At 41.2% G+C, this 15063-nt stretch overlaps 1 protein-coding gene across 1 annotated transcript; it reads right to left on the bottom strand.

Moving 5' to 3' along the window:
* Window positions 1-2178: 2178 nt before the first annotated feature.
* LOC141540813 (uncharacterized) lies at window positions 2179-14266 on the bottom strand. Its single transcript, XM_074264764.1, has 4 exons — window positions 13786-14266; window positions 10908-10915; window positions 8261-8498; window positions 2179-2717 (listed from the first exon to the last, which is right to left on the bottom strand). The coding sequence occupies exons 1-4, from the start codon at window positions 14264-14266 to the stop codon at window positions 2179-2181; spliced, it is 1266 nt and encodes a 421-aa protein (XP_074120865.1).
* Between the last annotated feature and the right edge of the window lie 797 nt (window positions 14267-15063).

Raw genomic sequence — 15063 nt, 5'->3', positions numbered from 1 at the left:
CTGGTTTTTAATCCAGTCTGCTATCTGTTTACATTTTGTGGGAGAGTTCACCCCATTCACATTTACAGTTAAAAGTACTAATTCTATATTTCCTGCCATCTTATTAACCCCAAATGATACTTTTCTCTTTCCTTTTCCCTTTTCCCTCCTTGCCAGCATTTTGCTTATGAGCACTACTTGCCTCAAGCAGTCCTCCCCATTTAGAGACACTTCCCCTTTCTTATACCTTTACCCTACTATTTCTGTTTCCCCTTCTATTTAGCATGCCCCTTCCCTTTTCCCCTTTCCCCTCCTACGTTTCTATAAAATGAGAGATGTTTCTCGGTGAAACCAAATATATCTAATATTCTTTCGTTGAGCCAAATCTGATGAGAGTAACATTCACACAATATTCCTCACCCTTCTTCCTTTCCCTCAATTATAATATGTTTTCTTTGCCTCTTCCTGAGATGTAATTACCCTAATTTTAACCTCCAGTTTCCCCTTTTTTTTATAGTACAATCTCCTTTCCAACTCTAGTTTCTTTTTTATATTATAATAGGAATATCAGATTATACATGTACTCTTTATTTATACCCATAAGGGAAACACAGTTCTCAAGAGTTTTTTTTTTCTTTTTGCCTTTTTATGCTTCCCTTAAGTTTTAAATTTGGAGGTCAAATTTTTTGTTTAGCTTGAATCTTTCCATCAAAAATAAATGGAATTCACCAGTTTCATTGAATGTCCATCTTCTTCCTTTAAAGAAAATGCTCAGTTTAGCAGGGCAATTTATTCTTAGCTGCATTCCAAGTTCCTTTGCCTTTGTGGGTTCTGCTGGTACAGCTAATTCAGATGCTAGATTTGCTAATTAGTCTGAGGGTTGTAGGAGAAGGTCAGAAAGGAATGTATGTCATCTCTGCCATCTTGGCTCTGCCCCAAGGCTTTTAGTCTTAATGGTAGCATATACAATCTAACTTACTACTTAACAAATAACCACTTGGCACAGAAAGTGAACGTGTCTAGTCTTAAAAATATGTGCGTTAATATTGCATATTTTACATATAGATCTTGCCTCAGGAGTTCACTTGTCTTATTTATGGAAAGTGTGAACTCTGCTCAGAAGGGCAGATAACATACTCAATTACATTTGATGGCAAGAATGAGAAGAAATTGTCAATGAAACCCATCTTGGAATGTCTTGTGAATTTTTATTCCTTGATTCTCCATACTCTGTTGACCACATATAGAGCTACCCTTTGCTTCATTATTCAAAAGTGAACCTTAATAATCTATTTTTTTCTGTCATTTCCATATCAGAATACTGTCTTTCTCTTCCTTGATAGTAGCAAGGAGGTTCAACACAACGATCATGAACTAGCTCTATCCATGGGGTGACACAAAGACATGACAAAACGATCAGTGGAAGACTGCAAGTCACACAATTAAATGGCTAGCTCACTGCATAAGAAAGCATGTTTAGGATAAATTTTGTATGGGAATGATTTACAGGCAAAAGAAAAAAAAGTTATAAATTCTTGACTTTGTACAAAACACCTTGTAGTATGCAGAGGCAGGATGAGCATCTTCTAAGCTTGTGAAAGCATTCTGTTGAGGTATGGGTTAAACTGAAGGGCAACTGAAGAGAAAATATGCAATTCTGTGATTTTTCTGAATTGCACTAGCATTGGCAAAAAAGACAAAAAGAGAAAGAATTCATCAAGCCAGTGAATTTATTTAATTGCCAGAAAGTTTTATTTGAAATTAGTAGACAAAGAGAAATCCATGTGATGGAAAGTTGGGAAAGAAACATTATTGCAACTTTATTGTTAATACTCAATGTGAACTAAACCCATGGTCGATATTGCTGCGCTCAAAGAGCAAAATTTGGTGATGGAAAGTCAAGAAGAAAGAAAGTCAAGAAGGGTGTATGGAAATCTCATGCATAGTTTTATTTGATAGATTCAAATTAAATAAAAATTTGATGTTCACATAAGAGTATGAAGGTACCAAAAAATGATAGTTTGATATTGAGCTGCTGGCAATCACATCAAAATAGGTCTTATGTGGACAAATTCATTACTGTTTGCTGTTTAACAACGTCTTCCTCTACTTCAGCAGAGGAAGAAAAGATGTTTTGCCTGACTGAGATAGCATGTAGGTGGTGGGCATTTGCAGACAGGTGTGAGAGCTCAGTAGAGCTCAACAGCAAGAACCACAGCAGGTTGGGCGGCAGCAGTTGGTTCTACAGCAAGTTGTGTAGCAGCAGGGACGGCAGCAGCAGGGGCGGCAACATGGCTGGCAGCAGCAGGGGCGGCAGCAGGGCTGGCAGCAGCATGGGCGGCAGCAGGGTTGGCAGCAGCTGGAAGTACAGCAGCTGGGGCGGCAACAGCATGGCTGGCAGCAGCTGGAAATGCAGCAGCGGGGCTGGCAGCAGCTAGAAGTACAACAGCTGGGGCGGCAGCAGCATGGCTGACAGCAGCTGGAAATGCAGCAGCTGGGGCGGCAGCAGGGCTGGCAGCAGCATGGGCGGCAGCATGGCTGACAGCAGCTGGAAATGCAGCAGCTGGGGCGGCAGCATGGCTGGCAGCAGCGGGAGCCACAACAGCCAGAGCCACAGCTTTGGCCACAGCAGGTGGAGCCACAACAGGAGCTGACCATGGTGTTGGTGGGTTGAGGTTCTGGGTTGGTTTGCAGGTGAGGGAGGTACTTGAGTTTAGTTGCCCCCTGGTCCCAGAGACCTCTTTTATACCCACCTTCTCAACAGTTGCTGGTGCCAGGTCCTATTTATTTCCTTATTTTTTTAAAGAAGAAAACATGATAATCAAATTAGTCAGTGCAATCTTTACTTGAATTGGTTTTTAGTTATAATTACTTTTCCTGTTTTTATTTTCCAACATATATTTTATTGCTTAGTCACTGCTTGCCCCTTGTCCATTTATAATGGATTTTAAAGCATTCCATCATTATATGGACAGCTCCAATTGGGAAGAATTTCCTTCATTCAAGCCTAAATATGCCTCTCTTTTCATTTTCCCACTGCTCCTCGTTCTGGCCTCTAGGGCCAAGTAGAATTAACTGAGTTCTGTCTCAACATGTCAGCTGTTTTCACCATGGAGCCATTTTCATGAATCCACAGTGCCATTCTCTTTCTACACGTCTCCTGTAATTAATTTTGTTCTAAGATGTATGCCAGAACAGCACTTGATCAACTGAGGAAAATTTTTGTCAATCCATTCAGAAGAGAAAAACTTCCTAGTTAGGCTACAAGTGGTTCATGACAAAGTGCTTTTGTCCTCTAACCAAAGAAATGGTCATGAGGTTCAGAAGGTACAAGGGGCATTTCCTCCTTTTCAAATAGACTTGAAATAATCAGTCTAGCTATTGTTGTCATAACAACATAAGGTCAGTGAGAGTAATAATTGTCCAATTACATTATAGTGTTAAGATGTGCCAAATTAAAATGCACAATATAGTTGTATTCACAACTAAGTCCCTCCCATGTATTTCTTTCAAGTATTCCTCACAGAGGCCACAGTAGTTTTATTGTGTTCTCCTGGGTGGGTCCTTTGGTTATATATCTGGTTTTGCAAGGCAAAATATTATAAGCCTTTGGAGATGATAGTTCTTAATTTCATTTGATGATAACACAAGAATTTTTTCTAAGAAACTTATATAGAGTCATGTTATTCTCCTGTTGACAGTAAAAAAAAAAAAAGAACTATGCTGGTTTATTTTTTTAATTAATTATTTTATTTTATTTTTAAATTTTTTTTAATTTTATAATTATAATTTTTTGACAGTATATATACATGAGTAATTTTTTATAACATTATCCCTTGTATTCATTTTTCCAAATTTTCCCCTCCCTTCCTCTACTCCCTCCCCTACATGACAGGCAATCCCATACTTTTTACATGTGTTACAGTATAACCTAGATACAATATATGTGTGTAAATCCAATTTTCTTGTTGCACGTTAAGTATTAGATTCCGAAGGTATAAGTAACCTGGGTAGATAGACAGTAGTGCTAACAATTTACATTCACTTCCCAGTGTTCCTTTTCTGGATGTAGTTGTTTCTGTCCATCATTGATCAACTGGAAGTGAGTTGGATCTTCTTTATGATGAAGATATCCACTTCCATCAGAATACATTTTCATACAGCATTGTTGTTGAAGTGTACAGCGATCTTCTGGTTCTGTTCATTTCACTCGGCATCAGTTCATGTAAGTCTTTCCAAACCTCTCTGTATTCATCCTGCTGGTCATTTCTTACAGAGCAATAATATTCCATAACCTTCATATACCATAATTTACCCAACCATCCTCCAATTGATGGACATCCATTCATCTTCCAGTTTCCAGCCACTACAAAAAGGGCTGCCACAAACATTTTGGCACATACAAGTCCCTTTTCCCTCTTTAGTATTTCTTTAGGATATAAGCCCAATAGCAGCACTGCTGGATCAAAGGGTATGCACAGTTTGATAACTTTTTGGGCATAGTTCCAGATTGCTCTCCAGAATGGCTGGATTCTTTCACAGCTCCACCAACAATGTATTAGTGTCCCAGTTTTCCCACATCCCCTCTAACATTCATCATTATTTGCTCCTGTCATCTTAGCCAATCTGACAGGTGTGTAGTGGTATCTCAGAGTTGTCTTAATTTGCATTTCTCTGATCAGTAGTGATTTGGAACACTCTTTCATATGAGTGGATATAATTTCAATATCATCATCTGAGGATTGTCTGTTCATATCCTTTGAACATTTATCAATTGGAGAATGGTTTGATTTCTTATAAATTAGGGTCAGTTCTCTATATATTTTGGAAATGAGACCTTTATCAGAACCTTTAACTGTAAAAATATTTTCCTGATTTGTTACTTCCCTTCTAATCTTGTTTGCAACAGTATTGTTTGTACAGAAACTTTTTAGTTTGATGTAATCAAAATCTTCTATTTTGTGATCAATAATGATCTCTAGTTCACCTCTGGTCATAAATTCCTTCCTCCTCCACAGGTCTGATAGGTAGACTATTCTCTGTTCCTCTAATCTATTTATGATCTCATTCTTTATGCCTAAATCATGGACCCATTTTGATCTTATCTTGGTATATAGTGTTGAGTGTGGGTCCATATCTAATTTTTGCCATACTAATTTCCAGTTTTCCCAACAGTTTTTTTCAAATGAATTTTTAGCCCAAATGTTGGTATCTTTGGGTTTGTCAAACACTAGATTGCTATAGATGTAACCTTTTTTGTCCTTTGTACCTAATCTGTTCCACTGATAGACTGGTCTATTTCTTAGCCAATACCAAATGGTTTTGGTGACTGCTGCTATGTAATATAGCTTTAGATCAGGTACACCTAGACCACCTTCATTTGTTTTTTTTTGTTTTTGTTTTTGTTTTTGTTTTTTTTTTTCATTAGTTCCCTTGAAATTCTTGACCTTTTATTCTCCCATATGAATTTTGTTGTTATTTTTTCTAGGTCATTAAAATAGTTTGTTGGGAGTCTGATTGGGATAGCACTAAATAAATAGATTAGTTTGGGGAGTATTGTCATCTTTATTATATTCGCTCGGCCTATCCAAGAGCACTGAATGTCTTTCCAATTATTCAAATCTGACTTTATTTTTGTGGCAAGTGTTTTGTAATTTTGCTCATATAATTCCTGACTTTTCTTTGGTGGATGGATTCCCAAATATTTTATACCCTCAACATTTGTTTGGAATGGAATTTCTCTTTGTATCTCTTGCTGTTGCATTTTGTTGGTGATGTATAAAAATGCTGAGGATTTATGTGGATTTATTTTATATTATGCTGGTTCATTTTCACTCCTCCTTTAATGACATCTGTGGTGGTTGAATGACCGTGGTACTGTCAATGATTCAAAGCATCTTTCGATGGAGTTTATCATTCTAATTATCTGATAATCCATAATACTCTGGAGTTAAAAACTTCAAGGAATATCTTTCCAGCTTTGAATGGCCAAGTTCAAAATCAGGATGTTATTTAATGCAGTGGTATGAATGTAAAGATTCAGAAGAGCTCTCATATACCTGTTGCCTGAAATATATTGTTTTGCAAAGATATAATACTTGTGAAGAAGAAAAATGTGAAAACATGTTTCTTCCCTGAAGTCAATGTGCTTTGTTCACTGATTTACTACCTATCCAGTGATCTGTACTCACAATGGAAGATTGTACATCTTCTTACATCTGTACCATCTCCACTCCCATGGCTCATACGTTGAGAAAATGTCTTGCAAACAGAGAGACAGCCTCATATTTTTGTGCAGTCATTCCCCTAGGGTGAGGAACAAGTGTGCCCTCAAGACCTTGAGACAAGATAATGGCAGGAAACAATTGCAGGAAAGCAGAAGGTCGTTAGGCACTTGCCCCTTTTGGTGGGAGTTATCAAGTAGGGGGGAAAACATCTCTAAGGAGAATAAAGTATAGTGGTAGGGAGAACAAGAGCCAGGTGAAAACAGGATAGGGAGGAACTCATCTGGGATGCAGCCAGTGGGAGTGGGTGAAGTGGGGCTACTTGAAGGTTGATTCTCATTTGATCTAATCAATCTCTGAGGGGTGGTTATGGGTCAACTTTTGCATTATCCTCATGGAAACCCAAAGGTACCTGAGGACAACGAACAGTCCATGGACAAGTAGAGAAACATGAGGTCTCTTCAGGCTAGAGAATTTGGGGTTTTGCGGTTGAAGTCATGGCAACAGTTAAAAATTCATTCAGGGGAAGTAAAATTATTTCTACTATGCCAAAACCATGACACTTTTACAGTTCGTTCAGAAGGGGAAGAGGTCTAGTTGACCATCCTTGTGTCTCTGATAATAAGTAAACATGAGTCACAGAAACCTTTGCATCAATTCAATTAGCAGCAATAGATGCAGGATTTCTGATCAACCATGCTTCCCTTTATGTCTCAGTTCCTGTTTCTGTCCATCTGTCCCGAAGCCCAAAGGCAGCCTATGAAAAGGGATGGTTACGCAACAAATATCTGCATGGCACAAAGGGTGAGTTTGTCTACTCTTAAAATTATGTGAATTGTTATTCTCACAGTCAATGTCAATACTGTGCTTTAGGAGATCCCTTGTGTTTTGTACACAGGGTTTAAGCCCTGTTCTAAAGCAAGAGTGATTCCTTGACAATGTTTTCAAGGCAAGTATTGCAGGGAATTAGATATCAAGCCCAATTTGGAACAACCTGTGTATTCTGCTTTCCTGATTCTCCATACTCTGTTGGAGCTAGACACTCATCCATTGTGGATAAGTGAAACAGAGTAACCTATTTTTTCTCTCCTACACACATCAGAATTTTGTCATTCTGAAATGATCCTCTTCTCTCCTTGATCACAGCAAGGATATTCAATTCACAATGACTATTCACCAAGTCTATCCCTGCCTGACTGAAAAAAGATATGAGGAAATGATCCATGAAAGATTGTAAGTCACTCAGTCACCTGGCTAGCTCTTTCCTGAGAAGAATCATAATGGGTGACTGAAGAAGATTCCTTTGTGTTGGAATGAGTAGGGGGAGGACAGGGGAAAAAAACAAAAACAAAAACAAAAACAAAAACAAACTAGAATTTTGGCGTATTTTTACAAAACATGTGACAGAACACAAAGTCAGGATGACCCCTTATGAAGTCTAAGATAGTGAATATTCAATTGGCATAGTGGTTAAAGTGAAAGAGAGTGGGAGAGACCCTTTGAAATTTGCAATTTTGTGAAGTTGAGAGCTGCTCTAACATTGAAAAAAGAAGACAAAAAGAGAGAGCACTGGATACCTCTCATTTCCAGGAAGCTTTATTTGGAATTGGACAAACATTAAGAAAAAACAAATGGATACAATGGGTAATTTGAGAAAGAAACATCATTGCAAGCTCAATAATAAAATCTGATGGAAAGCTAAACACATAGTCGATATTGTCCTGCTCAAAAAACAAAACTGGGTGACCAAAGTCAGAGAGGAAGACAATGAGGGTGTGGGGGAATTGTGAAGAATCATATTGGATGAATATAAATTGAATTAAATAAGAATTTGGTGCCCACATAAGAGGAGGAAGGAAACAGAAAGATGATACTGGGATGTTGAGTAAGTAGTGATCATGGGAAATGGTCTCATGGGGATGAATGTGTGATACTGTTTGCCCTGAAGAAGGCTTTTTTGAAGTGAATCAGTGGAAGAAAATATTTTCTGCTTGTCTGAGAGAACATGGAGATGGTGGGCATATGCAGACAGATATGAGAGGTCAGCAGAGCTCAGCAGCAAGAGCCACAGCAGGTTGGGCGGCAGCAGGTGGTTCTGCAGCAAGTGGTCTGGCAGCAGCAGGGGTGGCAGCAGCATGGCTGGCAGCAGCTAGAAATACAGCAGCTGGGGCGGCAGCAGCTAGTATAGCAGCTGGGGCGGCAGCAGCAGGGCTGGCAGCAGCTAGAAATGCAACAGCAGGGGCGGCAGCAGGGCTGGCAACAGCTAGAAATGCAACAGCAGGGGCGGCAGCAGGACTGGCAGCAGCAACGGGAGCCACAATAGCCAGAGCCACAGCCTTGGCCACCGCAGGTGGATCCACAACAGGAGCTGACCATGTTGATGGTGGATTGAGGTTCTGGGTTGGTTTGCAGGTGAGGGAGTTCTTGAATTTGGATGTCCCCTGGTCTTAGAAACCTCTTTTATACCCACTTTCTCAGCAGTTGCTGGTTCCAGGTCCTGTTTATTTCCTTATTTTTTTCCTCGATGAAAACGTGATCAGCAAATTAGTCAGTGCCAATTTTTACCTGAAATATTTTTATTGTAATGACTTTTCCTTTTCCCGTTATGATTTTTCAATGTATGGTTTATTGTTGAATCATCTCTCCTCCATGTTGTGTGTCTTAAAGCATTTCTTCATTATTTGCACAGCTCTCCTTGGGAAACTTTTTCCTCCTCTGAAGCCTAACTCTTGAACCTCTGATCCCTGGTTTTGGCCTCTTGGGCCAGGGAGAACAAACCTTCTTCCCTGCCTCAACAAGTCAGTCTGGTTCAGCATAGAAGAGAGTTCTCATGTGTGCTCCAACCAAGGAAATGGACCAGAGGCCCAGAAGGAATGACTTGTGGTTCCTTGGTTTCAAACTGAGTTGAACATAATTGTCCTAGAACTTACTTTGGAGTCAACATCAGGGAAGTGCGTGAGAGAATTGTCCCCAGACTGATTATGGTGTTATGATATGCCAAAATAAAGGAAGCCATAGGAGAGCAAAGAAGAGAAGAGCAGAAGAAGGAACAGAAGAGTAGAGCAGAGGAGATAGGAAAAGTCAAGGAAGACAAAGGGAAGAATGGGAAATGTGAGAAAGGGAGCTGGCAGAACTGAAAGGAATGGAGTAAAAGGAAGGCTAAGGAATGGAAGGGAGAAGATTTGCAGTGAAGGGGAATGTGTGTGAGGGAAGAAATATGAAGTAGGAGCAGGTGAAGGGAGTGAAGGGAAAGGCGATATAGGTTAGAAAAGGATAGCAAAGGGAAGACAAAAATTCACCTCCTTCTCTTTTTAGATATGATGAAATATGGCTTTGAAACTGATCACAAGGTTTCCTAATTTTGATAACAACTGTCTTTTTTATTTTCATTTTTATTCCTTGAGATGGCCAATTTTATATAGAAAGAGGGAAGTCCATTTATGAGTGATGTTGATCCAAATGATATCAAGACAAATTTGCAAACTTTTAAGTTATGGAATGTTGCTGGAGATAAAGCAGGGTGCCCCCTGAGCTCTGCCTACAGCCCTGCAATCAGTTTCCAGTAATGCTGCTAACACCAACTGAGAAATGGAGGAAACTACCAAAGGAAGGGAAAAAAACACAGTTTCCCACCCAAGACAATTTTGAAGGTTGAGAAGAAAAGTCTTTGGAACCCAAGAAAAAGAGGATTACAATCCAGGACTGGCTGTGCCCTAGCAAGCTGGTGGTCATCCTTGGGATCAACGGCATCTGGGGTAGAAGTGGCAGTTCTTGGACTTTTAAGGCACAGTAAGAGGATCCAGACAAATGGGCAGAAGGAGATGATGGGGAGCCATTTGCTGACCCTTAGGGCAGGAGTCCATTTCAGCACCAATCCTGGGATCTGGGTATCACTCTTGGACCTCAGGTTCAGGACAATGTGGAGCATTAGTGTAGTGTAACGTGTGCCCTCAGGGGAACCAGGAGCCTGCACATACATAGTTAGTTGTAGGATGTGTAACAGTGTTTGCGGCAACTCACAGACCAGAGCACAGTCCCTGAGAGCCATAAACATGGCTTTCCTGAAATCATACCACCTTGCAAGAACCAAGCAAGAACCAAGATCCCAGGAAGTGGCTCAGAAAAATGTCACCCCCCCCCAAAAAAATGCTGAAAATTAGAAGGGTGCCCCTTCCACTCTGCTGGCAGAGTCCCACTTTAGCTTAGAATTAAAAGCTGTGGGATGGGATGGAGAAATGAGCAAACACAGAAAAAGAGCCTAACTATCGAAAGTTACTAGGGTGACAGACAAGATCAAAACTCAGAAGAAGACAACCAAATCAAAATGGCAATATCCAGAGCCTCACCGGAAAAGTTTTCCATTGGTCTCAGGCCATGGAAGAGCTCCAAAAGATTGAATGCACCTCTTTCTCCTCCTCCTGGAGCTCACCTATAGATATCTGAGACCTCTCACTAGCATTCCAAAGCTAGAGCAAAGTCGTGATGGAAAAGCTCAGAATAAGAAACCTTCTTCCCCAGATTTTAGAAGTCAGACACCAAACCAAGACTATCTGTGAAAGAGAAAGTAATCATTCTACATTTCTCCAAATCATACTTTGTCATAGCTTATGTGATTGTTAATTTTAAAAAATCTTTCACTTTCCATAAGAGACATACATGTATTGAGTTCTGAGTGTCTTCTTCTAATTTTGGGAAACAATTAACACTGCACACTCATTGCAAACCCTTTCAGGTGCTATTGTCTAGTTTCCTTGGTGTGGGAGAACAAAACCAGATTAGCAGAGGGTCCAACCAGCAGCTATTCTACCTGAGAAACAATATGATGGGGAAATTTGGCAATCTATGGGTCACTGCCCGTGACATGAGAAAAAAAGGAATTGCAGAAGAGTAAGTTTTCCTTGATTCCTTCCTGAAAAAAAAGAGTAAGTTTTCAAGATTTGATAGGTTGACTAATGGGTCAAGGGACAGATCCATTCATTCAAATCTTTTTGAAAGACAAACATAAACAAGCCATCCATGGTTGAAGTCCCTGCCATCAGTCATCAAGAAACATGGGATGCAATCATGGGAACAAGAGCAAATTCACCCAGAGACTTCTTGATCAGGATTCTGGAAAACCTGGAGATGCTTTCTGTTGCCTTGGGTGGTATTTTCCACGTTACACCAGATGGAGTAGATCAGCACTCTTAGGTCTCAGAAGTCATTTTGTTCCTTCCCTAGTTAACAGCTCTGGGAAGAAAGCAGACTGTGTCCTGACTCATAGAAGGCAGCCATTGTGCTTTGTTCTCCTTTTTGGGATAACACCTTAGGGTCTAGTCACTTATTCTATGGGTACCACGTATCTCTTAGTTTAGAGTTTCCTACTCCAGCTCTGAAAAAATCCTTATGTCTTGTGAATAAATGAATTTCATGGATTGCAGAATGATGTACAGGAAACAGGGAGGTATAAGGACTCTTATGTTGAGCACAGGATGTGGCCAGATTGTTTGGAAGTTGAACAAGCAGAGGAATTTGCTTTAGTACTTAAGGCAAAGTGGTACACTCCCTATTCCTTCCCCGCCCACTTTGGCCAGTGAGAAAAAGAAAAAAGTCTAGGTATGGCTGACAAGACCCATCCATAGTGATATAGATCTTACTAAGCCTGATACTTCACTAGCATAACCTTTATGTAGCCTAGATCACCTCCAAATCATGAAAAATAGGAGTTTAAAAATAATGAAATGGACATTTTCATGCACAGAGTTCTCTGGCAAGATTCTGGAATCCTGGAAAGCCTTGTTAGCTTCCCTTTGGGGAACTCTCTTGACATTCCCTGTACCACCAGTCTTCTGTGGAACGATTTCTCTACAACTTAGAGACTCGGCAAATCTTTCTCATTTTCAGCAGTGTAGATGGAGGTGATGAATCTGGCATGACAAAAGTTGTGTAGTAGAGGTTGGGAAGGGCATGATGACCATTGGTTGATGGGATATAGGTACTTCAGTTGTCCTCCACTTGTTTCGCTTTAGTTTCCTCTTCAGCAATTCTTCCCTGCCCCTAATGAGCCAAGCTGAATGAATCACTAGCTTTTCTTTTCTGTCCAAATTCATGCCACAAAAGGCTCTGCTGAAGCCCTACTACTGCCAATGCCATAAGACTTTCAGAGTTCTTTCGAAAGGGAGGCTGGAAAGTCTACTTGACCATCCTGGTGTCTCTGATGGTAAGCAAACATGAGTCACAAAAACCTCTGCATCAATTCAATTTGTATCAACAGATGCTGGATTTCTGGTCAACTCTGTTTCCCTTCATGTCTCAGATCCTGTCTCCGTCCATCTCTGTCATGAATCCCAAAGGCAGCTTATGAAAAGTGATTGTTACCCAACAAATATCCACATGGCATGAAGGACAACCTTGTCTACTCTTAAAATTATGTGAATTGATATTCTCACAAACCCGACCTAAATCTTGTGCTTTAGGAGATCCATTGTGTTCTCTACACAGGGTCTAAGCCCTGTTCTGAAGCAAGAGTGATTCACTTACAACATTTTCAAGGCAAGCATTGCAGGGAATTAGCAATCAAGCCAACTTGGAATATCCTGGAAATTCTGATTCCCTGATTCTCCATACACTGTTGGAGCTAGACTCTCATCCAGTGTTCCTCAGTAAAGGAGAATAAACTATTCTTTTCTGTCCTACACACATCAGAACTTTGTCATTCTGAAATGATCCTCTCACAGCAAAGATCTTAATCCACAATGAACACTCACCAAGTCCACCCCTGACTGACTGACACAAAGACAAGAGGAAATGATCCATGGAAGGCTGTAAGTCACTCAATCATCTGGCTAGCTCTCTGTCTGAGAAGAATCACGATGGGTGCCTGATGAAGATTCATTTGTGTTGGAATGAGTAGGGGAGAAGTGGGGAAAAAATTGAATTTTGGTGTACAAAACACGTGATAGGATGCAAAAGTAGGATGACCACTTATGAAGTCTGTGATAGAGAATATTCAGGTGGGGTAGTGATTGAAAGGAAAGGCAGTGGGAGACCCTTTGAAATGGGCAATTCTGTGCTTGTGAGAGGTGCTCTAACATTGACAAAGAAAACAAAAAGAGAGAGAATTCACCAAGGCATTGGATTCCTTTAATTGCCAGGAAGCTTTATTTGGAATTGGACAAACACTAAGACAAAGACAAATCCAGAGGATGGGCAAATTGAGAAAGAAACTTCATTGCAAGCTGAGTAATAAAAGCCGATTGTGAGCTAAGCACATGGTCGATATTGTCTTCTTCAGTGACAATGAGGATGTGGTGGAATTGTGATGAATTATATTGGATAGATATAAATTAAATAAGCATTTGGTGTTCATGTAAGAGGATGAAGGCAAGAGAAAGATGACAATGGGATGTTGAGTAGGTAGTGTTCATTGCAAATGGTCTCATGTGGACGAATGTGTGATTTGGTGAAGAAGGTCTTTTTGAATGAAATCAGTGGAAGAAAGGCTGTGGTGCCTGTCTGAGAGAGAGCATGGGGAGGCTGGGCCTTTGCAGACTGGGGTGAGAGGTCAGCAGAACTCAGCAGCAAGAGCCACAGCAGGTTGGGCGGCAGCAGGTGGTTCTGCAGCAAGTGGTCTGGCAGCAGATCGGGCGGCAGCAGCAGGGCTGGCAGCAGCTAGAAGTACAGCAGCTGGGGCGGCAGCAGGGCTGGCAGCAGCTGGAAGTACAGCAGCTGGGGCGGCAGCAGGGCTGGCAGCAGCTGGAAGTACAGCAGCTGGGGCGGCAGCATGGCTGACAGCAGCTGGAAATGCAGCAACTGGGGCGGCAGCAGCATGGCTGACAGCAGCTGGAAATGCAGCAGCTGGGGCGGCAGCAGGGCTGGCAGCAGCTAGAAGTGCAGCAGCTGGGGCGGCAGCAGGGCTGGCAGCAGCTAGAAGTACAGCAGCTGGGGCGGCAGCAGCATGGCTGACAGCAGCTGGAAATGCAGCAGCAGGGGCGGCAGCAAGGCTGGCAGCAGCAGCGGGAAACACAGCAGCCAGAGCCACAGCCTTGGCCACCGCAGGTGGAGCCACAACAAGAGTTGACCATGGTGTTGGTGGATTGAGGTTCTGGGTTGGTTTGCAGGTGAGGGAGGAGGTTCTTGTGTTTGGATGTCCCCTCTTCTCAGAGGCCTCTTTTATACCCACCTTCTCAGCAGTTGCTGATGCCAGGTCCTGTTTATTTCCTTTTTTTTTTTTTTTTTTCCTCGATGAAAACATGATCACCAAATTAGTCAGTGCCAATTGTTACCTGAAATGTTTTTATTGTAATGGCTTTTCCCGTTATGATTTTCCAATGTATGGTTTATTGCTGAGTCACCCCTCCTCCATGATGTGTGCCTTAAAACATTTCTTCATTATTTGGACAGCTCTCCCAGGGAAGCTTTTTCCTCCTCTGAAGCCTAAAGATGGCTCTCCTGAACCTCCTCCCCCCGGTTTTGACCTCGGGGGCCAGGGAGAACAAACCTACTTCCCAGCCTCAACAAGTCGGTTTGCTTCAGCATGGAAGAGATTTCTCATGGATCGTCAATGCCTTCTCTTGGGTAAAGAAATGGACAAAAACATTTCTCTCTTTCTTGTGCTTTTGGGTCGATGCCCTTCACAAGAAGGCTGACCAATTGAGAAAGATTTTTCTCATTGGATGAAGAACAGGAAACTTCCTAATTAAGGATACAAGTGGTTGATGACAGAGAAGTTTTGTGCTCCAACCAAGGAAATGATCCAAAGGCCCAGAAGGGAATGAGTGGTGGTTCCTTGGTTACAAACTGAGTTGAACCTAATTGGTCTAGAACTTACTTTGGAGTCAACATCAGGGAAGTGAGAGAGAGAATTGTCCCAAGACTATTT

The sequence above is a fragment of the Sminthopsis crassicaudata genome, chromosome 4 (assembly GCF_048593235.1).
Source record: "Sminthopsis crassicaudata isolate SCR6 chromosome 4, ASM4859323v1, whole genome shotgun sequence".
In the NCBI taxonomy this organism is placed as follows: Eukaryota; Metazoa; Chordata; class Mammalia; order Dasyuromorphia; family Dasyuridae; genus Sminthopsis; species Sminthopsis crassicaudata.
This window is presented reverse-complemented; position numbering and strand designations above follow the sequence as displayed.